Here is a 27,720-nt window from a genome sequence, read left to right as displayed (position 1 = left end):
ACCACAAGAGGAAGCAGCAGAATTTCCCCAAATGCTGGCTGTGAGAACACACCACAGCTCACACTCTGCCCCAGTCCACTAAGGTATCAAATCTCCAGGTTCAGATGGTAAGCAGGCCAATCTGACACACAGTTGTAAGGAGGGAAGGGACAAACAGTGTAACAAATGCAAAGAGAAAATAAAACAGAAACCAACACTCTAGCAACATTTAGTACAACCAGCTTCAGCCAGTAAGTCTGGCAAGAAAAAGGTAAAACATGACTTTGGGGACAGGTAATACTGAGGGCAGCTCTGCTCCAGAGCTCACAGCAAGCACAGGTCAAGAGATGATACACTGCATATGCACAGTCATTACAGTCATAAACCACAAAACATGGGAACAGTGACACCTGAAACAGATGAGCAAACTTCCTACCCAGCTCTGTTGTGCTACCAAGAGACCTGGAGGTCTGGTGGAGACACAAATCCACCGTTTTTATCCAGATGTTTAACACCAGCCATTACAGAAATACTGCTTTGTGCAGCACCATCTTACAGGATCTCTTGGATTGAAATTACCCAGTTTTGTATTTTATTTTCAGTTTCATCTTCTTCCAGAGGCAGTGGAGAGCGTTCAACATCTTAACACCAGGACAGACAAGCACCTTCCATACTTCTGATAAAAATTCCTTCTTATCCACTTCAGGTCTGAAGCAAGGAATGAAGTACTGCAAAAATAATTATTACTTACAGCAGTTGGAAATGTAAAGGATGTGACAGAGGTATTTCTGCTTTGCTTGTACTTTTGCAATAGTTACAACAGGACTGGCCCAGCTTCAAGTTCAAGTTAGTAACTTCTGCATCCAAGAAGTATTTGTTTCCAATATTTTAAATGCAAAGTGATGCACAGAAGGTATTAAAAGCTTTAGCTACAACCACCTCTACCTTGTAAACCTAGTGACTGAAGAGCCTCTTCCCCTTGGACAAACTCCAAAATACTCTTGACTTGATAAAGCAAATCTAGACCTTTTTTATTTTATTTTTTAAAACAATTTGCCAAAACTGGAATGAGAGATAAATAGAAGGCACAACAATTTTGCTTTTTTTTATACAAATACAAACTAAACATGAAAAAAACTCCCTATTTCAATAAAAAATTTCACAAGTTCAGGAAAAGTGTTTGAAGAGTCAAGTTCTAGACATTTAAAACCTATCCCACAATCCAAAATTTCAAAGTGGTAAAACAGTAGTTCGAATTCCTTGCTGTGATCATGTATCAAAAGGAAAAGAGATTATACGGATACCCATTATTCCACTTTTACTGCGCCACAGAGAAAGGTGAAAGTCAATTTTTCAAGTGGCAATGTCTCCAGACCGGAGGATGTTCATATGACCCTCAAAGAAACACCAAGAGTTTTGCTTTTCTGCCCTTGGAATACTTGCCAAGAACTATGTTTTCATACAGGCTCTTGAACGCATGCACGTGAAATATTATTCCGCTGACTGCACCCAAATTCATTAGAAAGAGGGGAAGAAAAAAAAATGAAAGAAAAAAAGAAAGACATTCCTTTAGGAAAAACCACTGGTACCAAAAAAACCAAAAATCAGTCCGTAAGTTTGAGGTGAAGAAGAAAATTCAGTTCTTTTCTTTTTAAAATCCACTTTTCCTAAAACGTTGTTCCACAAAGCTGGAATCTGGGACAAGGACTAGAAAAAAATAAATCACAGAACCATAACACAAACAAAAAGGGGCCAAAATAGTATCAAACGTAGCAGTCTATAACAGGCTAGGGCCACATTCCAAGATACCCAAGGCTGAAATTCACAAATCTGCAGGAAAAAGGGTTTGCGCCACCACGTCAACATCCGCGATGAATTCACTGGCGTTGCCCGATCCCCCTTCCAGCTCCAAATCCTGGCTTCTGGGACATTCCTCCACGTGGAGGCCCTCGAATCCCACCTCCCAGCCCCCCACGAGTGCCTCCAGGTCCACGGGGTCTGTTATCTCTGCGGTCACCCTCCCTGGCAGCTCGTGTTTTCTTCTCCTCCACGTTCAGGCGCACCTCTCCCCTGAACATGATGGGCTGCAACAGAAGCACAGAAGGTGCTGTCATTAATGGGTCACCAAGAACTCTTCAAGGTCAAGAAGATTCCTGCAACTTTGTCTCATATCTTCCTCTCCACACGAGACTGAAGGATCTTAGGATTACTTACTAAACAATAGCAATAGCCAAACCATGCATCAAGTCTTGGGGCTTTACTGGAAAAAATAAAGATGTAAGAAGTGACCCTTGAAAAGCCATCTCAGACTTAACACTGAGCATTCTGATGTTTTTTAGAAAAGCTCCCTGCATGGCTACGAGGGTGCATGCAGAGTCCCTGCCTACCACAGCAGGCAGGCATGGACACACATTCTGCATTAGCAATCACTGCTGACAGGCTGAGCAGGTACCTCCTGCCTTTGTTAGCAAAATTCTTTTCAGTGTGCACACCAATACAGCTTCTTCCTTTCAGCCTCTGACAAACAAGATTCTACTTGTCCATAGAATTAGACTCTCTGCCTTGTCCTCCTGAAAGCTTCCTGTGTTCAGCAATCTCCCACTAGAAAAAGGCTCTGTAATGAGCTGCTACTCCAATGACAAAGACTGGACAAATCTTGGTAATACGAGGGAAAAACATCACATCTACTTTAATATGCTCAAAAAAAAAATCTGAAGGGACCCAGTACATTCTCTTTCTGTTAAGCTGAAAAACACTGTTGTCAACAGACCAAAAACCACTGACTAGAAATTTATTTACCCTGTTGCTAAGGATCTTCTGAACAGGCTCAGGATCATCAAACACCACAAACCCAAAATTAGGGAGCTTTCCACCACTGTTGATGCGGAGTTCAACAACATTGCCATAGCCTGCAAGAGAAAAGCCAAGTTCTTGGGTCATACATTAGAATGCTCTGTTGACCACGCCCATGGCTGCAACCCCCAACCCCTCAGAGAACAGCAAAGAAATCAACTTACTTTGGAAGAAGTCTTTAAGTTCAGATTTATCCACATCGTGGGGAAGGTTCCCAACGAACAGCTGATGACTGTCTGGGTATCTCACAATCCGCCTGGTTTCCACATCGCCTTGTTCACCCTCGCGAACTTGAAGAGAAAAGCGAAACTGATTTTAGAAAAGTCAGTCACCACAACAAACAGAAAAACAAGCCGTGGTCAGAATTATCACCATTAGAAAGAATCAATTCACACTGTCTATCCATTCACATATAAAGAAAGGATAGCATTCTACACTAGCAAGTGTGTTATGATTTGCTTTTTATCATCTGGCTGAAGCCAAGCTTGAATTTTTACTTGAGTAAAAATCGTTTGCTTACTGACAAAAATAATGATATTTCAAAAGCTTTAATTATCACATTGCTTCCCCAAAACCTTTAAGAAAACAGCTTCTTTGCAGCTTCTCTTACTTGGCCTAGGACCCCGCTGTGGTGGGATGCTCGTTCGCTGCTCCCTCACTCGCTGATCCCGCTGAGGTCTCTGAGGGGGGGTCTGAGATTCAGGCTTTGCCTCAGGGCGGGGCTGCATCAATTCAAAAAGGAGTGAACAGCTGAGAGTCAGACACACATACCAGCAGGTTCAGCTTTTAAGACCTCATTGTCAAGTTGGTAATAAAAAAATACAGGAAAAGGTGATAAGTTTTTTCCATCTGTGACTAAAACACCTGTTAGCCCATGTTGGCTTATACACTATAAAAGCAAGCAGCATTCCCATGAACATTCCCCGTTTTCCTCCATGAGGAACGATTAATTCTCAAACCAAAACCCAAGTAACATGTTCATAAAGTCTACTAAGAATTACAGAATTCTCAAGTCTTTGGGGCCTGGGAAGTTAAATCAGAAGCAAGTAGGTTTCACTCTCTTTTCCCCCTGTCAGCCAGTTTAGCACTTAAACTTCTCCAGGTGCTGGATTCCTACCTGGGAGACTGGTACTTTCACAACATGAGGTGGTATTCCTGAAACTGGGACAGCCCCACTGGGAGGAAGGTTCTTGCTGGTTACTGATGCCCAGGAAAATGTCTTAAAAAAAAAAAAAAGAATGATAATAACATAACTACATCTCCTTCTGAAATATGTTACTGATAGGACAGGTAACAGACACAGGATACCAGGAACAAATTTTCACTTATACTTGACAATCAGGAGCCAGCCAATAGCAGTTTCCCCACAATTTCCTAAAAATTATTTAAATTTAAAAGACTCAGTGTAATGACAATGGAGTCACACTTCTACTCAAGTCCTGAATTCCAGAGTTGAAATGGGACACAGCAGTGGCCCAATACCAAGTACCACATCAAGGTTAATCAAAGTATTGGATTCCTGAGTCTTAATCTGTCCACTTTTACCTTCCTTAACACTGAGAAGTGATAAAAACCTCCAGGTAAAAATACAGCTGTGTAAATAGACAGGAGAGCCATACTGATACAACCACATCAGAGAAAAGAAATCCACTGTCATTACCCTGGAGTCCTCTTGCACTGCAGGAGCTGGATCAGCAGGAGCTGGAGAAGGACTCTTTTCCACAGCCTCTTCTGGAGCAGATTCCTCTAATACTGGCTCAGACTTTTCTTCCTGCACCTCTGGTTCAGGCTCCTGCTCAGGTTCTGCCTCTGGCTCAGGCTCTGCCTCTGCAGCTGTCTCTTCCAGGCGTTCCTCAATGTCATTGCTATTATACAGCAGCACAAAAAGCAGGAGAAAGAGGTGGTATTGTATTTATTCCATTACTGGTGATAAGCAGTGCTACTTATGCAATACAGAAGTCAGGCACATGACATCTGAGAGGAAGAACAAGGCCAAGTAAGGCCACATTGCACAAGGATGCAAATTTTGCATTGGTATGCTATAAAGCAGCAAAAAAAAAAAAAAAGTCCAGAGTCTTCATGTTCAGTCTAACAGCATTTTAATTTCAGCTGATCAATAAACAGAAATGTTTTGACGGTCAGAAGAAAACTATTAATAGCAATAAATGCATGTGACCTGTTCTACAAGCAGCCTGTCTTACACAGCACCTCACTTCATCTATAAATATATTATTACCTGACAGCCTGCTCGTAATAAGCACCACTATCATCAGGAACAGCCTCAGGTGTCTGCTGTCTTTCCTCAGGTTCCTCCCCTTCCTCCTCTGATTCTAAATAAGGTTGGGAAAGAAAAAAAACCAAACACACATCTTTAGTAAGAGGCTGAAACACAAGGCACCTGTCACAAAACACAGGTGAAGTTTCTGCCAAAGAACACACAGGAAGCACTTTCGAGATGTGACATGAAACAGGCATTTCTTTGTATTTCCACTATCACTCTGGTTACTCAATTTTGACCAAGATTAAAAAACATGTTCCAAATATTTCAGAAAACCAGATTTATAACCTACAAATCTGCCAAAATAAGTCTTACAATTCTTGTAATAGAAACAGATTATGCCAGAAAAATAATCACCTGTATGTCACAGCTCCTTGCTGGACTGTAAAGAACGACAGGCAAGGAAAAAACCTACAAGCACATGAAATTTAACACTGATCTGTCTACTCTAGCAAGAAGATTTCCTTTGATCTGGGAACAGAATGTTGATATAGATCCAGAACCATCCAAAAATTTCTGCTGCTTACCCTCTGGAGGCTCAGTATCAGAGTCCCCAAAAACCTCGTCCTGGTAGCGGAAGATGTCGTTGTGGACATAGAACTTGTTAGCAACAGAGCCCTAAGAGCAAATCAAAGGAAGAACTGAATCAATTACAACAATCCAGTGACGTAAAAATTGAAATACTGTGAAAACAAGAAAGGTTTGAACAAATCACCCTTCCCACAAGATTAATCCAAATTTGCCTCTTTTAAGAAATTAATGTTATTTGGGGCAGGTAAACAAGCAAGAAACTCCTAACAAGTCAAGTATGGATTGAACAAAGGGAAAAAAAGTTGAAGTGCTTTTAATTCCAACAGCTCACACCAAAGAAGTGTGATTGACAACTTCCTGGTGTCTAAAGTATCAATTTTTATCTCCAAGTCATAATGTAAATTAGAGTGAACATGCAACACTCCTTTTTCACTATCATTTTCAATTCTGTGATCTGTTTTGTTAAATAAGTCTATTTAAAAATGCCACTTTAAATGCTAAATCAGCACTTTATGAACAATAAAATCTGGAACCCATATTTTCAAAGTGACAGGAAGCATTCCCCTCTCTACCATGTCTTTTTCAGTGAGAAGACCAGTTGCTTGGATAGCAAATTGAAGAGAACATAATTTTAATATGCCAAAAAAATGTGTTGCACTAACCTAGGAGTCCAAAGTCAGGATATTTATAACTGATTTCAATACCCAAGGTCAATGCACAATCACAGAGAACTAGTGTAATTCCCAAAGGAATTTTCAGAACGTAACTGCTGAATTTTGTGGCACTTTATCATCCCAGTCTAACCCCTGAGACTGCAGCCCTGAAGCAGACAGAGCTCCCCAGTGGTGCCTGCTCCCCTGGCAGCCCAGCACACCCACCTCAGGAGCCAGCACGAAGGTCTGCATGAACCTGCGCACGGGCTGCATGTTGTTGGAGAGCTCCCCCATCACCTGCACCACCACGCCATCGTTGAGGGTGGCGTGGGCGTCCACGTGGCGGATCTTCGTGTGGCAGTCCTTGAAGTTTAGTGACAGCACCTTCTTGTGGATATCCTAGGAAAGAATGGTACATGTGGGTTATGCTGCAGAAGCCATTTCTGCCAAGTAAGCAGAGAAAGCAAAATCAAAAACTGGTTTAAGATACATTCTCTAACTCTGGAGAGAGAGCTTGGCAGGATGCTTGTTAAGTTTGCTTTGCAGCAATTTTACATTATAAACTTTTTATACAGGAAGCACATTTTGCCTATTGCTGTCTACAGTCGTGAGGGTTTTTTCCCCCCTCCCCTTTTTTTTCTTTTACAGAAAGCACTTGAACAGTGTGGGGGTGAATCACAGCTGGATACATTTCTCAACTATAAAGGTGACAAAAGAGAAGGAAAGAACAGGTTTTTTTGAAAGTTCTTACAGATTGCCCATAGACTGCGTCAGCTGGTTTTCCATTGGAATCCAAGCCACCATGGACATAGGAAGAGTTCTTTCCATAAAACCTGTTGGAAAGAAATATTTTAATGCCAAGCTTTGCTGTGTAAGAACACTGAGCCTCTACATCAGAGTGCAGTAAGTAAGTTTCCTGTTTGAATCATTAGAATAAAGCCACAAAATCTCATAATCCTGTTGCCAGTCAAGGGATGGGGGGAAAACTAAGTTTTCTCATGTAAGCTCTAGCATTCAGGTGTGTCAGAGACCCAGGCACCAACAACCAAAACCAAAGTCTCGAGAGAACTCAAGATCCAATCTCATTATCCTCCTTCTGCATGAGGTCCCCAAAGCAACACCCTGAACATCTGGGATGCTGAAGGCTCCCCCTCAAGTTCTGATTTCAAGCTCAAGCAAGGAGCAACAGGACTGTTTTGCTCTCCTACAGTAAAAAAAAGTATTGCAGGTAAATTTTCCTTCCTGGAACTGAGAGTTACCAGCTGAAATGCCCCAAGCACCATGGCACTGCACTCTGCCAGCAGATAAAAGACTGGAATGGATTCCATGGCATAGAGTCAACTGCCCTCTGACCCAGGGGGATGAGGTCAGCTGTCCACCTAAGTGGAGTAAGTGAGTACTCTGAGTAAGAGTTCCTGAGACTGGATGGGGAAGGTTTCAGAAACTTTATCTGGCTACTCAAAACACAACAAAATTAAGCATATCTTCATAAACAAGACTAGCTTCAGAAGGATACCTGTCACACCAAACAGGACTGATTTGTTTAGATAATGGATTACAGTCTGCTGCATATCCACAATTTCCAAACTTTCCTTTAAGAAAGAGCTGGTGTGACTCCCAAGAGAAACCAGTAGACAAGCACAGAACTCACTCAATGTTTCCTCCTAGTCAGGGGCATTTTATCAAGCCAAAAACTACAGAAATGCTCACCTAAGTGGTATTTCTCCAACTTCAATTTATATTGATTACAAGCAGAAGTGGCAAGCAGCCTTTCACAATTAGAACCATAACTCTGATATTTAAAGAATTCCTGTAATCTTTATTATCCATCTTTTAACCCAGCTGATCAAAACCAAAAGTAAATGACGCTCAGCATCTTGAATAAATCAGTTTAAGTGACCAAATTCAGCAAGCTAAGACACAGTAATAAGATCATTCACCAATTTTAGTAGAGTAGTTAAGAAATTCACACAGAAAACCAGCTGGAAGTGAAGCAGAACTTTACCTGTGCAAATAGTCAGGTGCTTGGTTCAGCAGGGTATAGTACTGCCTCACGAATTCCCGCCCGACCAGCAGGGGACTTGGCTTCTCCATCACCATTTCTTTGGTCAACTGAAAACTATGGAAAAAAACAAAAGCTCCATAAACCATGAGCATTTCTAACGGCTGTTCTCATCCTGATTGCATAAGCCACCTAATCACAGCAGACAGCACGCACCAGGACTGTTTCACCCCTGTAAGCAGTTTAAGCAATGTGTTTTCAGAGTCATCAGAGTTTTGGTGCCAGGGAGAGGATTCCTGGGTACCAAACCAGAGGTGGGAGAGGCTGCAAGGCCAAGACAGGTCACCTCATAACCTGCCAGTAGTTAAGCATCCCACATATCCTCAGTAAAAAGCAGGTGGAAAGCAAGTAAGGTTCTTCAAGAGGATTTGCTAAGTGGCTAAGACATTTACAGTCAATCCAAATTCTACTTACCTCACTTGACTTCACAATCAGAATTAAAAGTCAGATGTTCTCAGGCAAAGCCTGTGCTACTGTATTAAGGGCATTTTTAGAAGGTCAGAATAAGTCCAATCTATTTTTACCAGCAGCACAGCACTACTTGCTGTGAGTGTCAAGCACTCTGGAGGAATATTAGATTATATCAAAATTATTATGCTACAAACAAACATATACTGCTCTTTCCCTGCTTCCACCAATGTCACCAAGTCACTTCTCACTTAAACTCAGACCACCAGTCAAGTGAATGGCACCACCCATGCCCAGGACAAATCCATCTTCTTCTACCTATGGATATGAAAGTTACAAAAGCAAAGTATCTTCAGAACAAGCCAGCCCAAACCAAAGCACATTCCCACATTTCCTTGTTATTAAGTACTCAAACACTGCTCAAACTCATTCAAAATAGTTTTAAACTCACAGAGATAAACACCAATAGCAGGGCATGTTCTTAGTACCAAATAGAGAACCAACAGCAGATTTTCTGCTTCACACTGGGTTGTTGTATCAATCAGTACACAATGGAGGCTTTGCAAATAGTTTTGCTGCTGAAAGAACTTTTTCCCCACTACTGATCCCCAATCTCCTTCACTACAGAGCCCCTTTCCCAAACACATGGTATTCCAAGCCCATATGCACATTCTCCAGGCATGACATGCAAGTCAAAAGTGACACCACTCAGCTGAGCCCTCTAAAAAGCAATCATCAATTACTTATCTGCAATTATTTAACACTGATAACCACAAATAGCGGCAAGAAATGGTGGCATCAATGACTGGGGGTAAACCCAGACTGGATCACGGCCACAAGACAGAATGGGGAAAAAGGAAGGCAAACTAAGTAGTCTTTTAGCATAGAATAATCCAGAGGGAGCCCACAAAAGCTCGTGCCAAGCCAGGCATGTCTTAGGACAAGTTTTCTCTAGTCACTATACCCAAGAGCATCCCATATCTCAGGAAAACTGAGTTGCCCACAATTTATCCTTCAAACACAGCAAAAGGGAAACAAAAAGACTGGCTTTCCCACCTGCTTGTACTAAGCCCTGTCCCAGTTCATCCAAGGATCTTAATCGTTTGGCACTCATTGTATTTCATGGATTTCAGAGAACTTGTCCTTTAGACACCAAAAACTGGCAGGAGAGCAGAGCTTCAGAAGACAGAGGTGACCAGGCTGTGTTAAATTTCAAACACACAACATAAACAGGGCTGCAAAGAAGTCACAACCACACTGCTGGATGGACCAGGAATGCAAAACAACTTTAAGCCTCAAAGAGATGAATGTACTTAAGAAGATGCCATGGAAGCTGGTGCTTTGGGAGAAGCTAAGTCCAAATGACCCTGGCCAATTTCATATATCTCAGTCAATGGTCAAACACCCAGCACATGGTAATCAGGGGACAAGGCAATGTTCAGCCACACTGTCAGAACAGCCAGGTAACAGACCTGAGGATGTGATTGCAGCTGAGCTCCCAGCAGTGGCCAGAATGCACTGCAATCAGCTTTGCTGGAGGAAGGCAGCTAAGACTCAAGCCAGAAGACAGCAGAGCTGTAATTTTGTATACATTGAGGTGTTTGGCTCTGCTTTTAACACCATCACACATTACCATCTTTTTAAGACTAGAATAAATGAGAAATCTTCCCATTCTGTTTTAAAACACACTTTTCTCTAGGTTTCAACACAGCAAGAAAGATCTGGTGAGCTCCAGAAGAGGTGTCCATGAACTCCCTTCTCTTTTAGCAGGATATGTGCCTATCACCACCACGCAAAGTGTTACCTACATTATAATATGCAGAAAAAATAAGACTAGATATGACCTAGAACTTAAAGAGGGTTTTCAAAATATTTAGAAGCTTTCAGCTGTTAGAGGACTTTCAAGAGTTAACCATGCAGAAAGGAAGAAAAAGTCCACGTCTGGGTCTGGCCTGCAGGAAATGCTCAGATTCTGCAAACCACTTTCATTTCAGGAAGGTTCTACTATCTGTGGTTTTGCAGAAGCCTTTGAACTCAAAGTGAAATGTATTACAGACACAGATGTCCAACACCCAGCACAGTCTGAGATGACAAAAACCTCCTAGAGATGAACTCTTGCCTTCTACTGCATGTTAAATGAGATCCCTATAAAATATTATCAGACAATAAGAGAACACAGCAAAGGTAAAGTACAGCTGAATGATGACTACCACTGCTGACTTCCTCATCCCACTTTGTTTCCTCTTGAGTCCCTGTGAAGCTCTAGAAGGAGCAGGCAGTGGGAGCAGGAATGACAGACAGACATGACCTGCACTTTTACTCCAGCCAGCTTAACTGACAAGGCAGGATTTCTTTGCTCTACAACAGTTAAAAATTTGCTCCTGTGCTGACAGTTCACAGCCAGGGAGCCAGTCCTAGCATACACCAAGATCACCATTTGGAGAATGACAGGAGCTACACTTAATTTCTTGTGAAGATATAGTTTCCCTGGAATTCAAGCTTATTCCTACAGATGTAAATAGGCAGGTTTTCTATTCAGCTCTGATAAAGGCTGAATCAGGCTCTTCCGAGAATTATTTTCAAGTGCTTCCTAGAACACCAATGTACAAAGCTTGACAGTCTCATATTATGGCAAAATCTTCCTGTAGCACTCAAACTTCACCAGCTGATTCACCAACAGCTCTTTCAGATTTCTGATCTTCAGTGAAAGTCCTCACTGACATCAACCCACAGACACATCATTTTCCATGCTGGTCTCAAGAAATACTAAAAGTGAAGTGGCTTGATTAGGTCTGTCATACTTACATGCTTAAAAATATAAATAAAAACTTCCCTCCTGCTAATGGTGAAAAATCTATCAGAGCTAACTTTTAACAGGAAAAGAGGAATTGCTGAGTGCCCAGTTGTTCTCAAGCAGCTCTGAAAAGAAATGGGAAAGACCTTTACATGACCTAATCAGAGGACAACAATCTGTTTTTACTGCTGCTGCACCTGCTGCTACGTTGCCAGTTGCCATCTGCTCTTGCTCTCCAGCCAGCACAACCTGAATGGTGGAAGCCAAGCATCTCCTCAGAGCATTTGCTCCCTACCACTCACAAGCAATTTACTACTCCACTATTCCCTGATCCAAGAAAAACTGCTAATACTTTATACTACATTTTCATTGCACAGCACAGAATAGCACCAAATGTTTGAACTGTCACTATGCTACTCCTGATAAAAGCTTATCCACACATTTCCCTGTCAATTGACATAATGATGAAAGGGTGAAAATTGACAGGAAAAGCTGAAAATCTGATTATTTAAGATTCATTCATAATCACGCATTCATATTATCCCATATGTAAAACAAATTGGATAAGTCAAATTTTAACAAGTACACCATAACAATTCTGCAGCATAACTGAGCCCCTTCCTTAAGCCAAGGACTTAGAGGAAGACAAATACCTCCTTTACAGTGGTTATCACCTGGCTGATGGAAAATTCCACCATCTGTTACAATGCTCCCACTTGGCAGAAAATCAATGTCAGGCACCGAATTTCTGAAATACTCTTATGTAAATTAGAGCCATTTATGTAAATTCTGCATTAGCAAATTCACATTTAGGTCCACAAAACCTATTAGTATATTAGTGTTCAGAAAAATGGACTCAGCACACACATCTAGCATGGGGTATTATTTCCCTACCAAACTGCAACATGGTGAAAGCAAACTAATCACTGCTGTGCCAACTCAATTTGTTTGGGGTTTTTGTGGATTTAGGTTGTTTTTTTTTTAATTTTTGAATCAGACAAGTTTAGTCTGAATGCTGCTTCTAGTGGACTTCCTACACAACAGGAGTGTGTGTTATGCTCATCACAGGATGTTTGGACTCTCAGGACAACCAGTCCCAAGACCCAGGCAAAAGCCCCTTTGCCTGATGTAACAAGACCAAAACCCAAATTTCACTTCCCAAAGAGTGTGGCAATTTTAAACTTCTTTCTACAAAAAAAAAAAAAAGTTAGAACTAACAAGAAGACAAATTAAAATCGAATAATAATCTCAACAGGCTCTGGTGTTTTTAACATTAGCCTTGTTTCTTTGTTCTCTGCCATTTTTAATTACATTTTTTTGACTTGCATTTTATTACAAGGAATCTTCCCAAGAAAACCAAAGTTCCTAGAACACATTCTAGTCTTGAGTGGAATATTACACAGCAGTTCACCCCTTCTCCTTTGGCTACTCAAGTGCTGTAAGGTGACCATCTGAACTCACTCCTTCCACCTCTACAAACTGGAGTTTACAGGGTGCCAGAACAGCCATTCAGAATGCCAACCCCACTCCCTCATTTTGCTATCAGTGAATTCCTTAACTTAAAAAGGCTTTTTGGAAATTGAAGAAACAGCAGGAGAAGCTTATACAGAAGAGAGATGTCTGTATCCAAGCACAACACACCACAAATGGGGCAAACAGCAATTTTCCTGGAAATTAAAGATCTGGTCAATAGTTAGTAGGATTGCTTAATTAAGTGTCATTTGGGATTTCTCCAAGTTGCTTAGCAACAGGTGAGTATACTCAAAGCCATAAACCATTTATTTAGATGGAATAACCAGCTCTAGAAGCAGTTACTCCTGCTGTTATGGACAAAAAAAAAATGAAAGTAGTGGAAGACAATACCAATAGGCCTCTAAGAGGCATGATACAAAGTTTAACAATGAAACAACAAATACAGTTAATTCCAACTCTCCACACATTTTACATGACTGGCATCTGCTCTGCTGCTGACTGAGCAATAAAAGAAAAAACCCTTGAGGCTGGTACCTGTGTGAACCATGATCCAAAACATTAAAGTGAACAATGGAACACAGCTAAACTTGCAGCCCACGGCAAATTCCAGGGCCCATCTCAGCTAGGGATTTGTATCATCACATCAGCTTGCTCTCAAGCAGAAGAATGAAGTAAATGTGTATTTGAAACACAGACTGCAGATACACTCAGATACCCTTATTTTAACACAGCCTCAACTATCCAAGGGGAACAAAGAAACCCAAAACAATCCAGTTGTTGACCTGAGCTTAAATTATAGAGCTGAAAATGCACCTCAAATAAGCAGGGAAATGAAGTCCCAAAACACTCATCTGCTTTAAAAAATAGGTCTCATTACTTGCCTCCCACTGGATGCACAGGCAGACAATGTCACTGGGACAGTGTCCCAGCAGCACAGCCAGTGTTTCAGACACAAACCACTCCAGCTGCCTACCTGCAACCAGTTCATCTGTTCTGCCTTTTGACAGATTCAGAGGCAAAGTATTCAGCCTGGAAGAAGTTACCCTAAGTCAGCACTATTCCACAGGAGGCAGGATGCTTGGCAGCCACAGTCAATGGAAGCTCAATGATGGGATAAGTTATGCAATAAATAAATATTTAAGAATCAAACTGGGACAAGTTGTGAAGTTACCAGCATTCAATTCTTACTAAGATCTCCAGGAAACATTGAGAGTCTGTAAGATGAATGTATTCACCAGGAACTTCCAGAAGCAGGCACTTCAGAGCAGTGTGAATGAAGTGTCAGACATATCATGCAGACAGAGGAGCCTTTAATAATCTTCCAAACACCTAATAAAATGTGGATCTAGACTGTCAAACTTAGCACAGCTATTTCTCCTTTCACTTGTGACTCATCTCCCTGTATGACCCACACAACCTACAAATGCAGGCAGTGCCTACATTCATAAGATACTTGAGGTGTTTCAGGGAACTAGAACCCAAAAAAATACATCACACAGCAATAACCAGGCAATCAGCTTTCTCTGTGCTTAATTACCCAGATGCAGCAGAAAGGCAGAGCAATACCTGAGCCCCTTCTGAAGTTTGAGACACACTGACAAGGGACTCTCTAGAAAAGCCATGTATCACACCAACCATGGATAAGAAAAATTAAGTCAGAAGCTTAACTATTTTTTAATCAAATCATCCAATTAAACAAAATTTAAGCACAATAAAAAGAAGTTTTCATCACAAAATTTAAAAATAATTCAGAATTGCCCATGCTAATACCAAAAACCCCTCTGCTTGCCAGTGGCAGATGGGAAGCCTTACTCAGCAGCAATGCACAGCCCTTCAAACACTGGGAGAATACAAATAAACAAAGCAGCAATTGCTGAAGAGCTGTCAGGGTAGAAGTCTGCCTGGTTTTTGCTAACAAACCTAAGTGTGATCCTCAAGTTGATGGATATGATGGACTCTGCCATTTTTTAGACAAAATTCAGCACTTCTTGCGTTTTTCAGCTCTACCAAGCAAGAAAGAGACAAAGTGAAGGTTTCTAATGCTTTCAGTCAGAATCTAAATTAGAATAGATAATTTTGGAGAAATGTTATTTCCAGGGCATTAAGCTCAAAAGCAGATCAAAAACACAAAGATCACCTGAAGTGTAAGTCAGGGTACTTGAGACCAGCATACCCCTACAGTAAGGGATGAAGATTGATCTGGGTAAGGAAAATTATACCAAACACTATTCCTGTGGCTAAGAGCACAAAGCTCCACAGACAAACAGCAAATCAGGTCCTGCTTACAAGAAAAAAAAATCTAATCCAGAAGAATCTTGAAAACCTACTATTAAAACTAGGTGATACAGTAAGAAATTCTCACCAAGGTGCTTGGGTTTTCTATTCATCCCTCAAAACACCCTGCCTTCCCTGGGTGCTTAGTATGATGTGGGTTTGGGGTTTTTTCCTTCCTTTTTAAAGCTGTTTCACTTGGCTTCCAAGTTTCTACTTGATAGCAATCATCACTCCTGTTCAGCAGTTACCATTAAGCTAAGGTGACTTTCCCTGAGCATAACAAACAACACTCACAAAAAGAGAGCTCTGTTACATTTAGCACTACAGAAAATCACATGGCCCTTGTGATTTGACAGAAGTCAAAAAGGAACTCCTCTTCAAAATCTGAGCTCTCTGAAAACTCAAAGCCTTGAGAATTTCCAGAAATATTCCTACATTTTTAATAATACTAAAATCAGATTATCCTAAACAGGCTCTCAAATGTGGGGGAAGGATTTGCCTTTCTGACGGAATTTATTTCAACCTCACTGACCCCTCAGTTAGAAGCAATGTTTTTCTGCAAAATTACATTTTAAACATGCAAATTTCATCCTGAAAGGCAGTAGGATAGTTTTTATTAAAGAAAAAGTAAACAAACCATTCAGCACTAAGTCAGCATTCTGCCTATTCTGCTCTCCAGACTGCTTCATGATAAAGCAGCTACTTAGACCCTGTGATTTTGCCATTAGAACAGGTTTTGTTTTGACATCCAAGAGCTGCTCCAACATCTCGAAGTTGGCAGCAGGTCCAGTCATCTTCTCTTAGGTCTGCAAATTTTCCATTTGGCTCCAGTGCAGCTTCTTAAAGCAAAAAGCAAAAGTTACTCATCAGTAGTCAGAAGAGGCAGATCAGAGCCCTGAGCTACACCAACAATACAGTGAAATTCAAGCTTAATGCCCCTCAGATTAGAATCACCAAGATTCAGATTCAAAATATTTTCTGCATGCCAAGCAACAGAGAACTGTAAAGAGAATCAACTCTTTCACCTCTACCCTCTTGGGTCACAGAAGATGCTCAAACCTGATGTATCAGCTGCATCCTGGCACTCAGGACTGACCCATCCCAGCACTGTTACATTAAAAACAAAACACAGCCAGGGCAGCAGCAGCCAGGGAACAGCACAGGGCAGAGCAGGGGGAAAGGGAAGATGGGCACCAGCACTTTGCAGTGCAGAGCTGCACGTCTGCCTCAGCAAGGAATCAGGTTCAGCACAGATCACTCCTACATAAGTGACAGCAGCGAGCTCTGAAAGCTGCACTGCAGCAGCCATGTCCTCCTGGAAGAGCTCCAGACTTAATATAGCAAAACTGGGACCTCAAGCCAGCACAACACTCACTGCCTGCAAAGTTTAAGGATTCTTTTACAGTACCTGAGGATCAGACTTCAGTTTTTCTTTTTAATTACTCAATGAGGTAGCTTAAGGTTATCAAGTCTACTAGTAGGTACCCCCACGAAATCAAATAATTACTTAAAACTCAGCAGATTTGATATAAACACATGTAAAAAAAATCACCCAGTCTTCTAGAGCAAACTTCACCTTTGGTTTGTTCCATGCAGAGCAGACTACAGCCAGCACAGCAACTAGCACCACCCTGCTGAAGTCCTGCTCTGCTTGGATTTCCTCTCTGATTCTTCAGTCATCACCTTGGTCAGGCAAAAAGGCCCAGGTGCTAATACTAAAAACTAGAATAATGTTTTCTGATTCTAACAGGCCATTTATGCCAAGCTTATGAGTGCTCTCTCATCAGGTGCCACTGTTTTGAACAGAAATACCAAGATGTACTTAAAGCAACATCGCCTTTGGTTTATTTCCCTTTCAGTAAAAAGTGTTGCCCTGTATGTTTGAAAAATAAAGCTCTGAAACAAAGAATCTGCTGTTTCATTAAAGATTCTGTTAAAATGTGGTGTACAAATTCCATCAGATGTGTTGAACTCCACTGATGCTGTTGTGCCAGCACCAAAGGGAGCAGCAGAGTAGTGCTCCTGCAATCACAGCACCAACAAAACAAATCCTCTGGTGTGCTTTTGTTGTTTCTCAGACTGCAAATGCAAAGATTTCCAACAGAAATCCTGGTGGGCTTGGCACAAATAGACTAAGTCTTGTCCACCAAGTTTTCAACTTTAATTTTAATTATGCTTCCCTGCCTTCAATTTAAGGAGTCCAAACTTAACACAACCTAGCAAAAAAAGGGGCAAATTCACCCCAGTCAGGAACTGGGGCCACTCTTTACCTCCTGATGTATGCAAGCCTAAGCTTTTTAAAAATACTTAGATTTATAAAATTATGATATACCTTTGCAAAGGCTCCAACATTCATTGCTCTTTTCCTGACAGGCTTTGTACAATTACACTTCCTAGCAGGTTTCAGTAGTGCCTTTCAGGCAAACCAGTCCCTGCAACACGTGATGCTGTCAAAAAAGGTCGTGAGATCTCCATCATAAAGATAAGGATGTAAGGCTTCAAGCACGTGAACACTTCCAGCCAACCTTCAAATTACCTACATCTACCATCCACTTAAAAAAAAACCTACACTTACAACTTGACATCACTATATACTGTGACTGAAACATCCCAGGAAAGGTGAGCTCAGTTCACAGGATGAGAAGATGCTACCATTAGCATCATGGAAGTATCACAGAGCCATCTAGCAAAATGGTTTGGCAGATTCTTTACAGACAGAGAATAAGAAAAGTGAAAATTTGGTTGAAGGGAAAATATCAATAAAACTCTGAAAAGCAGTTTTTGTCTGTCAACTTCTGCACTTCCCTTTATGACATGAATCTAACAAGCTTTGTTAGCTTAAAAAAAAAATCCAACACACCCCTCTCCACGTTTGATTTATGGCATCTGGAAGCATCAGCTTCCAAAGCTTGATAGCAGTGTCCAGATTTCCTAAATCTGTCACTCCTGGCTGTGAGAGCAGGGGCTTGCCAAAAATAGCACACACTGGAAACATGGCGGCTCGCTGCAAATGCTGCTTTCCCCCGCTGGTGGAACAAAAAAATCCTTTTTTTGGTAAAGACTACTTATTATACGCATGCAAGCCTTAACACAGAAGGTCACCAGGTAAGCGCGCTGAGAATGAGGAACGCGGTAGAACATCCAGATCGACACTGGGAGACACTGGAAGATGAATCCAAACCTTTTCTCTGGGGTTTCTCCAGCACGTACATCTGGGGCCTTACAGGATGCTGGGAAGTCTCATCACGAGCACTACTTCGCATTTAATTCTCAGCTTAATCTCGGATTCAGCCAAGGTCATGCGGTAAACCAGGTTAAGATCCACGCTCTCCTGCTCGAATTGTAACTCCCTTCGCCCACAAAGTTACACCAAGGGAGGCACGGGTCGAGCAGCCAGCACTGCCCCTCAATCCGCAGCTACCCCTCCCGGTGAGCCGGGAACACCGCGGGCTCGGGGTGGGCTCCTCCCCGGCCCCACCTGCCCGAAACAAAACCCAAAAGCAGAGGGCGAAAAAGCCCCCAAGCCTGGAGAGCCGAGAACAAAGCTCGACCCGCACACCTCGCCTCGCACAATGCGGGCCCGCCAGCGGCGATCCCCCGCCGCCCCCCCTGCCCCGCACGGCTCCGCCGGCAGCTCCGAGGCCGCCGCGGCACCGGCAGCTCGGGAGAAGCCTGCGGAGCGCGGGGCAGGCGGGAGGGCGCCACAAAGCGCCGCGGGGACCGGGCGGGATGAGGCGGGCGCCAGCAGCGCCGTCCCGCACGGCCCGCGGCCTACTGAGAGCCGGGGGCGCCCCGGAGCCGGGGCGGTGCGGGCGGCCCGCGGTGCCCCCGGGAAGGCGCGCCCGCGCCGGTGCCTCCCCGCGGCCCCCACCCCCTCACCTGCGGGCAGAGCGCGACGGGAGCGGAGGCGCCGCTTCACCACAGGGCCCGGCGGACGAGAAGCGCCTCACGCAGCGGCGTGCTCTGCCGCCGGCTACATATATCCGGCGCGCAGCCTACCCCAACGGGCGCGGCCCAGCCACTCAGAGAGCGGCGCTCGCCTCATTCGGATGCCGGTTGGCTCACAGCCGTGAGGAGGCGGGCGGAGAGCTGAGGGGCAGCTCAGCCAGCCAATCATGCGGCGGCGCTCCGCGGGGCGGTGAGAGTGATTGACACGTGGGCGAACCAATAGGCGGAGGGCGACTGCTGATAGATTTGCGCTTTGGCCAATGGGACGACGGTCCCCGCGCCAGCAGGCGCGCGCCGGACGCCGCAGTGTGGTTGAGCCGCACTGCAGCGCCCTTGAGAAGGTGCTGGTAAACCCCGTTATAGATGGGGCGGGCCCCGCGGGGCGCGGCGGCCAATGGGAGGGCGCGGTGGGCGCTGACGGACAGGTCCCCGCCGCGGCTCTTAAAGGGGCAGGCGGCCGCCACGCGGGGCGGCGTCCCGCGCTCCGCAGCGCCCCCTGCTGGCGGGAGGGAGGGAGGCGCTAACATGGCGGCGGGCGCCATGTGGGGGCTGAGGGGCACTCAGGGCCCGGCTGAGCGCTGCGGGCTCCCGGCACTGAACGGGCAGTGGCCGCCCGCTTTGGCTCTGTCTCCACAGCTGCTTAGGGCCCAGCTGTCCCACGCACCTGAGGGAAACCCCCAGTGCGGGTGGGCAGGAGCTGCTGCTCACCCCAAGGCGCCTCCATCACACACAGCCCGGCCGCTCACGCCAAGCTGAAGGTGGTGGTCACCGGTGGTCACAGGTGGTCACTGGCGATCACAGGTGGTCACCGGTGGTCACCGGTGGTCACTGAGCCCTGCCCAGCCCGGGAGGCTCATCCAGCTGCTGCTTTTCCCTCACAGCTTCTGAGCAAAGCAGACTCGGCATCGTCTGCCCCAGAGGAAAGACAATGCAAGCAGGAGCGTTTTCTAACGCACCTACAAAGGAGGAGAAGGGCCTGGAAGTTCTCAGATCCTTTTGCTCACCAGCAGGTGCTGGTGCAGGGACCCCGGCGAGCAGCAGGGAATGGGAGCAGGCAGCAAGCCACAGCTAAGCAGCTTCCAGGCAGCCATGGCTTTCCATTTGTTTGTGTCCCATCCCACACGTATCTGTGACATGAAGCACTCGGAGATAGATTTCACCCTACAAAAATGACTTCCTGCCCACCGCCACATCCCTGGGCGCTGCACAAACCCCTGCCTGGCATGCCTTGCAGCAAGGGATACAGAGGGGATTGGCGTGGGGCCACCCTCAGCATTAATATCCTCCCCCAATACCTCCTGGCTATTTTTAGCCTAAGCCACGCTGCAATCTGCCAGTTCATAAATCAGCACTGCAGACTTTTACAAAGTTTAACGCGAGCCCAGTGACCCAGCACAATAGCCTGCCCCGAATATACTCTGCCAGGGGGATCTTGGACATACAAAGCAGACACATCTTCAGGGACCAGGACCCTTCTTCTCAACTTGCTCTGCATTAGAGACTCCCCCAAACCTCCTGCCCTCAATATCCACTCTACTGGTGCTCTCCCAAGCCAATAAATTTCAGATTTTCTCAAAATCTGAAAAAACAGAGGCGAACGAGCTTTCTTTAGCAGCCCGGCCCCATCCTCATGGCTGTGCCCACCTCCCTCCCGCAGCCATTTGTCCGTGCCGATCCCTGTCCTGGAAGCGAGCAGAGCTCCCCTTTAGGAGCTCCACACGGACCGGCCACCACCCCAAGGCTGTCCCCCGCTCCTTCCTTCGGCCTCCGTGGCATCCCCGCCTCCCGAGGCCGCGGCACGGCCCGCCCCTTCCTCCGCCATCGGGGAGCCGGGAGCCGGGAGCGCGGCTCCGCCATGCCGGTGGGTGCGGGCCCGAGAGCGCCTCTGGGGCCGGGGGACGCGGCGGGGCGGCGGGGCAGGGAGGGCTCCCCGACCCTCGGTGCTCCCGCAGGCCCCTGGCTCCCTGAGCCTCGGGGCTCTTTCAGACTCCGGGGCTCTTTCAGCCCCCCGCGCTCCCCAATCTCCTGAGGGTCCTCCAGCCCCCTGAGGCTCCTCCAGCCTCTGGAGCTCCCCCAAACCCCCCGACTCTCCCGGTGCTCGAGGCTCCCCCAGCCCCCAGGGTTCCTCCTGTCCCCGATGCTTCCCTAATTCCCCAGGGCTCCCCCAGCCCTCCAAAGCTTCCCCAGGTCCTGCAGCTCCCCCAAACCCCAGGGCTCCCCCAGCCCTCCAAGGCTCCCCCAAACCCCAAGGCTCCCCCAGCTCTCCAAAACTTCTCCAGATCCTGCAGCTCTCCCAAACCCCAAGGCTTCCCCAGCCCCTAAAGGTCCCCCAGATCCTGCAGCTCCCCCAAACCCCAAGGCTCCCCCAGCCCCGAACCCCAGACCATCACCCACGCCCACGGCTCAGCCACAGAACGGCAGCATTGATTGGACTCTCCTTCCCCCCCTGCCTGCACACTTCCCCAAAGCACCCAGGGCCTTTGGGAAATAAAACCGAAGAAAATGGCAATTACACTGAAAAAAAAAACTTTATCCCAAGATCCTTCCTGGGTGAAAGACCCCAAGAGGGTTTTAGCTTCACAGTGGCAGGGGGCACAGGGTGGTTATGAATAGAAGGAAATATGGCTTGCAGATAACATGTGCAATAGTTTTACTTTTCTTTTTAAAGGAAAGTAAAAAGCACGTGCAAGAGAAGGAAATCAGGGCCCATCTGGTGCCAAAGGTTGAAGGCAGTGGTTAGTTACAGGCAAACAGTGTTTTGTTGACCCAGTGTTGCTCACAAGTAGGGAAGTTACTGCTGGGGCCCCAGTGGAGTGGAAGGATGAAAAACCAGCACTAATGGTCCTTAAATTTCTGTTTTGCTTTTATTTTTATTATGTTGGGGACCAGAAGCCTTGTAGACACAAGAAAAATAGGGTGGGGAAGCACTGAAAACCTCACAGGCTTAAGTCAGGATGGCGGGTAGCTGGAGGCAGGAGATTTGCTTCTCCTTGTGTCCCCTGGACAGGCAAAGTCCAGCAGAGGCCATGGAGATGGCCATTTGTGCTGGCTCTGGAGGTAGAGCCACAATCTCCAAAGGTCTCTCAGGATTATGCTGTGAGGGACAGCACAAGGAGCACCAAGAGTTCTCAGTTTTGCTGAGCATCCCTTAGTGGTGTGTGTATGGACCTTCTGACCTGGGAGGCTTTGAACCTCCCCAAGGAAAAAGGCAAGTGTGGAGTTTCATGGTGCATTTCCAGCTGGGCTCTCCCTGACCCCTGGACTGCCTCTTTTCTTTCCAGAAACACGAGTTCTTCGTGGACATGACCTGTGAGGGCTGTTCCAATGCGGTCACCCGTGTCCTGCACAGGCTGGGAGGTGAGTCAGTGCTGGCAGTGCCCTGGGGCCCTCCATCCTGGAGGATAACGCTGTAAAGTTGAAAGTTGGAAACTTCTCCTTGCTCTGCTCTGAGCCTGCCCCTTAGCTGGTAACAAGTCACTGTTGTTTGCAGGTCTGTGACCCTTGAGGAGTGTCCAGGGAGGGAGGACCTGCCATGGCTGCAGGTGGCTCTGCGTCACCAGGGCCTCACCCTGATCCCTCTGGAAAGGACCCTGGCAGACCCCTGCTCAGGCTGCCAGGGGGAAGGGAGGTGAATGTCCTGCCTGGCCTTGTTTCCAAGGAGCCCTGGGGTGTCTGTGGTGCTTCTCAGATGTGTCATCAGCAGGCACAGGGAAGAGCTGCTGAGCAGAGCCTTTGGTGGTTGTCTGTTTTGCCTATTTTTAATACCACCTGGAAAATTATAAAAATTATAACCCATGTCTTCTGTTTGCTGGCATTTCCAAGAGAGAAGGATCTGGCCTGCACTCATCAGTTGTGAGGAGCTGCTCCCCTCCGAGGGAGAACAGCTTCCAGTGACCAAGGCAAAGGCCTTGCCACTTCTACCCCATTACCAGGCTGACAATTCCATTTTCTCTGTGTATGGTTGTCAGCACCTCCATCACTCTTGAACAGGCCAGCCAGTATCAGCCTCAGTGATGATGAGGCATAGCTCTCAAAGCTGATACATACCTACAGGTTTTGTGAAAATACATAACTGGATAGAGAGTGCATGTCCAGTTCCTCTCACTGGGATGAGAGTGGCTCACCTTTATTAAATCCACATGGTAAAATGTCTTTTCCCTTCTTTTACTTCCAGCTGTTTCATGGTACTACCAGTTTAGGCATCTTGTCCTGAGCCTGTCCTAACCCTACTCACACTAAACCAGAGCACAGACTGATCTGGATGGAAATTTTAGTGGTTGGTTTGAACTCAGCTTACTCAGGTTCCTACATGAGTGATTGTGTTGATCCAAGGTGGGGTGAGCAGATTAAAGCAGTTGAGAGACTGGTACGTGATGTGAAGCTAAAGCAGATTTGACTTCCTTCACAGCACTGCTGGCAGGACAGCAGGTTGATGTTGTTGGCTGGTGGTGGTATCAGAGTGTGCTGGCAGGAGATAAATGTCCATTTGACTGATGCCCTGGGGAGCACAGCTGTGTGAAGGTGAGCTTCCCCTGTGCTTACACCATTTGGCTAATTCTAACTCTGCAAAATGTTTTTCCTCGTAGGTGTCAACTTTGATATTGACCTGCCCAACAAGAAGGTGTACATTGACTCAGAGCACAACGTTGACACCCTGTTGGAAACCCTCAAGAAGACTGGAAAGAATGCTTCCTACCTCGGGGAGAAGTCTGCACAGTAGCCTTGCCTGGTGTGAGGAGCTAGGTATATACCAGCTGCAGCAGTGTGAAAGAGAGACATCTGAGCTTTTTTCCAGCTCTCCCAGTAAAACAGCCATCTTCCTGGAAAGGACAGATTTAAAAAGACCTGCAGGTCCAGCTTCAGCAAACCCCTCCTGTCAGAGAAGCAGCTGAGCACACACAGGGACCCCTTAGCTGTTCTGCACAGCCTGTGTGATCCCAGCCTTGGCTGTAGTGGAGAGGTAGAACACAGCCTCTGTGCCATTCCCGGATTAACCTAGAGTTTGCCAGAGCATTCTGTGCATGAAAACAAATCCCAGACACACTTAACAGCTGGCCAGAGAGAGTGGTGGGCCCCAGCAATGGCAGGGAGGGTGATGGGACACAAAGAGCCCTTTGGGTGTGAGGTGCTGTGGGCTGGCTCTTAGCACAAGGACCTCCAACAGCTGATTCTCCTGATTAGGCTGTTAATCCTCCACTACACTTAAGGATGGAAAAACAGCAGTTTCCTGGTACTCTTATGGGTGTAAAATGTTGGTTTTCAGAATAGCTCCCAGTACACACATTCCCTGGCCAATGTCTACTCCAGTGAAAACTGATGGCTGCAGCCTGTCAGTTTTCCCAGAATTCCAGCATTATGAAGACATGTACAAAATTCTGCTGACTGTAAAATATATTGGCAGACAAGGTTCAATTTCAGTGAAAAGAATAAAGTGGGAGAGGGCTGCCCACTTACTGCATGTGTCATTCTTTAGTGTGCAAAATTATTACATGGCATCTCCTAAAAATTTGTTTCTGTCAGTGCAGCTTTCTGATCCAGTGATTATTTTTAATGGTCTGGTTGGATCATCACAAATACCCGGCACAGATGCACTGAAACCAGTTCATGCTGATTTAATTCCCAGTCAGTAAATTAAATCAGGGATTTATACCAGCAGGAATTAAATTGATACAAGAAAGAGCTGAGCTGATAGTGATGTGTGTGCAATAGATCTGCATTGCTTAATAGGCTGACAGCAGATTTCAAAGCTGCAATTTGTATCATTTGAGCAAGCTCTCCATGCTTCTTAGAAATTGTTTAAAATCGTAGCTGTAATCAAATAACAGCCCCACTTCAACAGAGGGAGGCTGATCTGAATTGATCAGAGCCTTAAATAGTTTTCAGTGTGTTTTGGTTTCCTAGTATTGACTGCAAGAGCTGTTACAGCTTGCAGGGACTTGTGGACTATGTGTCTGCAGAATTTAACTATTACAGCAAAGTCAGTCTCAAATAAGGGGGATGTGTCACTTTTCCTGGCCCAGTTTTCCCATTTCTTTCCTTATATGACATCAAGGCCGCTGGTGAGTCAGTTCAGCTAGCCAGCGTGGCAGAACATTTCTCTGGATGCCTTTGTTTTCCTGTTGCATTTTAACTGAAGCTCTTTGACATATCCAAGGATCTTAAGACCCAAAACAAAGGAGAGCAGGGGGTTTGAACTGCTCTTGCAAGATCATTTCAGCAGTCAGGCTAAAAATCCACTAAACTAAAATTTTGCACATCACATAGGGAATGCTTTTAGGGGCCCATCTGTAAAAGGAGGGAGGGAAGTTGGAAATCCTTGGCTCTGCTGGATAGATTTCCTTGGCCCTCTTCCTGCTTCACCGGCAGAGGGCATCTCTGTATAACATTATCTGCTCTGGGCCTTGCTGTTCTTTCCCCTTCATTTCTTCATTTATTCATTTATTTATTTATGTATTTATTTTGCAGGAACTCAATCATGACTTCAGCAAAAATTGGCTTAACTGTCTGCATGTGTCCCAGCTTGCTGTGTCATTTGACCTTTGCCAGATGTTGGAAAGCAGAGGGCTGGAGGGAGGAGACAGCTGGGCTTGGGCTCCAGAAGTGGAGAGGTCTGGGGGAGGATGTTGTGTGGTGTTTCTAGTCCCACAGTAAATCGAGGCACTGCTTTTAACCTTCAGCGCGTGTCTGTGTGTCCTGTGTGTCTCTGTACTGCTTTGAGTGGTTTTCTGTGAAAGAAGCAGCTTTTAGGCATGGAAAGCTCCCCTCTCCATGCAAGTTCTCCCAGGAAATTGCAGCTGTCCTTAGAAGCTGACTGCAACTGCTGCCTGAGGGTCACATCTCAGGAGAACTGTGCTTGAATGTCACTTAGATTCAGGGAATCGGCATCTTGGAAGTTGTTTTTCCATCACAGAACAAACAAACTTTCCATTTGGGATGCAAGTGCTGGGAAGAAGGGACTTCAGCAGCTCCTGTAAGTCAAGAATAAACAAGTGTCCTTTTGAGCTCGATGTGGCCTTGAGGCACAAGTGTGCAAAAGAGAATGCCTGAGCTGATGAGAAACCCAGAAGAGATGGAGGAAGGAGAAGGGTGTGGGCATAGCCAAGGTCTCTAATTTCCTGGCCCAGTGACCAGCTTTCTGGACTGTACTGCTGCTTTCATGTAAGTCAGGTTTTCAGCCCAGTGGAGGGATTGCATGTGTGTGTCCCAGTCTGCTGTCTGGTTTCACATGGGGGATGTCTCCCACACTTACCAGTGACACGGGGCTTGTTCTACAAAGAGGAAAAGCAACTAAAATTTGGAGGAAAAAGTTACTCTCTATTTTAGGGATTTTTTTTTTTTGCAACTAATTTAGATTAGTTTTGACATAATTGCAATTTATTCTTTGTTAGAGTAGTTTACTGCTTCAAAGTCCTTCTTCACCTTTGATCCAAGCATGATTAATTGCTGTAAATGGACTTGCAGGGGGCTGGAGAGGCACTTCAAGGAATGTGTTGCAGACACTTTTTATTACTGTTTAAATTAAGGGAAGCTGAAGGCTACAAGTGTAACATCATTGCTTTATTTTCTTGCCTTAAAGTCTCCCAGTTTGGCAGGAAATTTCCAGAGCCAAGACCCAGAACCACAACCTATTTCTGTTTCATGTCCATACACTCAGATGCCCAGTGTGACCCCTCCAGGGTCCTGGGGAGTGAGTGAATCCCTTTCTCTAGACTATCCTTGCTGCCCTGAGCTGGTGTTTGCCAAGCTCAGTTATTATTTATTGCTTTCATCCTCCTCCCAGCCTTGGCCAGTGCCCAGCAGAGCCAGTGGCTCAGCTCTGGTGGCTGGGGCAGGACGTGTGCTGGCAGCCTGGCGAGGAGCTGGGTGGCACAGTGGCCTTGGAGCCAGCAGTCCTGGTGGCACTTGCTGTCTGCCAGGCTGGCAGGGGCAGTGAGGGGTCCACACAGGACAGCTCCCACTCCATCTTGCTGAAACCAGGCTGCTCGTCCTTGGTGTCTGGGGTGCAGTTTATGCTGCCCACACTGCCCTGGCTGCTCTGCTCCCTCTTCCTTTCTCTGCTTTGTGTAAAGCCTGCTTATCTCTGAGGCAGGCAAGGAAAGGTTTCTGCCCACAGCCAGCCAGGAGTTCATGCAGATGCCTGAAGCTCCAGCACCCATCTGCAGGGCTGCAGTCTCCCAGCTCTCCCCTCCATTGTTCAGTGTGGGCAGAGGGCAGACTCTGCTTGCAGCTCTGGCCTGTTGAGTAATGACACCCTGTGACAGTGCTCACTTTGGAGTGTGGGCTGCATTTGGGCTGAATACAGCTGGGATAGGGAAGTTAGGGCAGGATGGTTGAGTCTGAACAGAGCTGCAGGCCTGCAGGGTGGCTGCCTGAGAGGTTTATGGCAAAGCTTTGGGAGAAAAAACAACTTCATAGACTAAAAGAATAAGAAAGTCATTACCTAAGCAGAGTTTCCTTGTTCCACCAC

The 27,720-nt window shown here is 45.7% G+C and overlaps 2 protein-coding genes across 4 annotated transcripts; one reads left to right on the top strand and one right to left on the bottom strand.

Moving 5' to 3' along the window:
* Positions 1-985: 985 nt before the first annotated feature.
* Positions 986-19,333, bottom strand: G3BP1 (G3BP stress granule assembly factor 1). Of its 2 annotated transcripts, none has more exons than XM_039701403.1 (12): positions 19,185-19,333; positions 8,300-8,413; positions 7,046-7,127; positions 6,520-6,693; positions 5,638-5,728; positions 5,069-5,162; positions 4,493-4,697; positions 3,950-4,051; positions 3,443-3,554; positions 2,997-3,122; positions 2,779-2,909; positions 986-2,063 (listed from the first exon to the last, which is right to left on the bottom strand). In XM_039701403.1, the coding sequence occupies exons 2-12, from the start codon at positions 8,392-8,394 to the stop codon at positions 1,857-1,859; spliced, it is 1,419 nt and encodes a 472-aa protein (XP_039557337.1). In that variant the 5' UTR covers positions 8,395-8,413; positions 19,185-19,333; the 3' UTR covers positions 986-1,856. The 2 variants fall into 2 exon arrangements, with proteins under 2 accessions (XP_039557337.1, XP_039557338.1); XM_039701404.1 differs by having other exon boundaries at positions 2,779-2,888.
* A 1,662-nt stretch (positions 19,334-20,995) lies between these two features.
* On the top strand, positions 20,996-25,929 carry ATOX1 (antioxidant 1 copper chaperone). 2 transcript variants are annotated; one of them, XM_039701385.1, is made up of 4 exons: positions 21,029-21,114; positions 22,535-22,610; positions 23,840-23,996; positions 25,719-25,929. In XM_039701385.1, the coding sequence occupies exons 1-3, from the start codon at positions 21,109-21,111 to the stop codon at positions 23,971-23,973; spliced, it is 216 nt and encodes a 71-aa protein (XP_039557319.1). In that variant the 5' UTR covers positions 21,029-21,108; the 3' UTR covers positions 23,974-23,996; positions 25,719-25,929. The 2 variants fall into 2 exon arrangements, with proteins under 2 accessions (XP_039557320.1, XP_039557319.1); XM_039701386.1 differs by lacking the exon at positions 25,719-25,929 and having other exon boundaries at positions 20,996-21,114; positions 23,840-25,098.
* The last annotated feature ends 1,791 nt before the right edge of the window (positions 25,930-27,720 follow it).

The sequence above is a fragment of the Passer montanus genome, unplaced genomic scaffold, assembly GCF_014805655.1.
Source record: "Passer montanus isolate IOZ18808 unplaced genomic scaffold, ASM1480565v1 scaffold15, whole genome shotgun sequence".
NCBI classification, from domain to species: Eukaryota; Metazoa; Chordata; class Aves; order Passeriformes; family Passeridae; genus Passer; species Passer montanus.
Note: the sequence above shows the minus strand (reverse complement) of the source record. Positions and strands in the feature narration are given on the sequence as shown.

Bases quoted from the DNA above. Each gene is read 5' to 3' on its own strand.
- G3BP1 (XM_039701403.1), bottom strand. From the start codon at position 8,394: ATGGTGATGGAGAAGCCAAGTCCCCTGCTGGTCGGGCGGGAATTCGTG. The intron at 7,128-8,299 runs GTAAAGTTCTGC...TCTTTCCAACAG, and splicing joins GCACCTGACTATTTGCACAG to GTTTTATGGAAAGAACTCTT. The intron at 2,064-2,778 runs GTAAATAAATTT...CTTCTGTTGCAG, and splicing joins AGAAGATCCTTAGCAACAGG to CCCATCATGTTCAGGGGAGA.
- ATOX1 (XM_039701385.1), top strand. The intron at 22,611-23,839 runs GTGAGTCAGTGC...TTTTCCTCGTAG, and splicing joins TGTCCTGCACAGGCTGGGAG to GTGTCAACTTTGATATTGAC.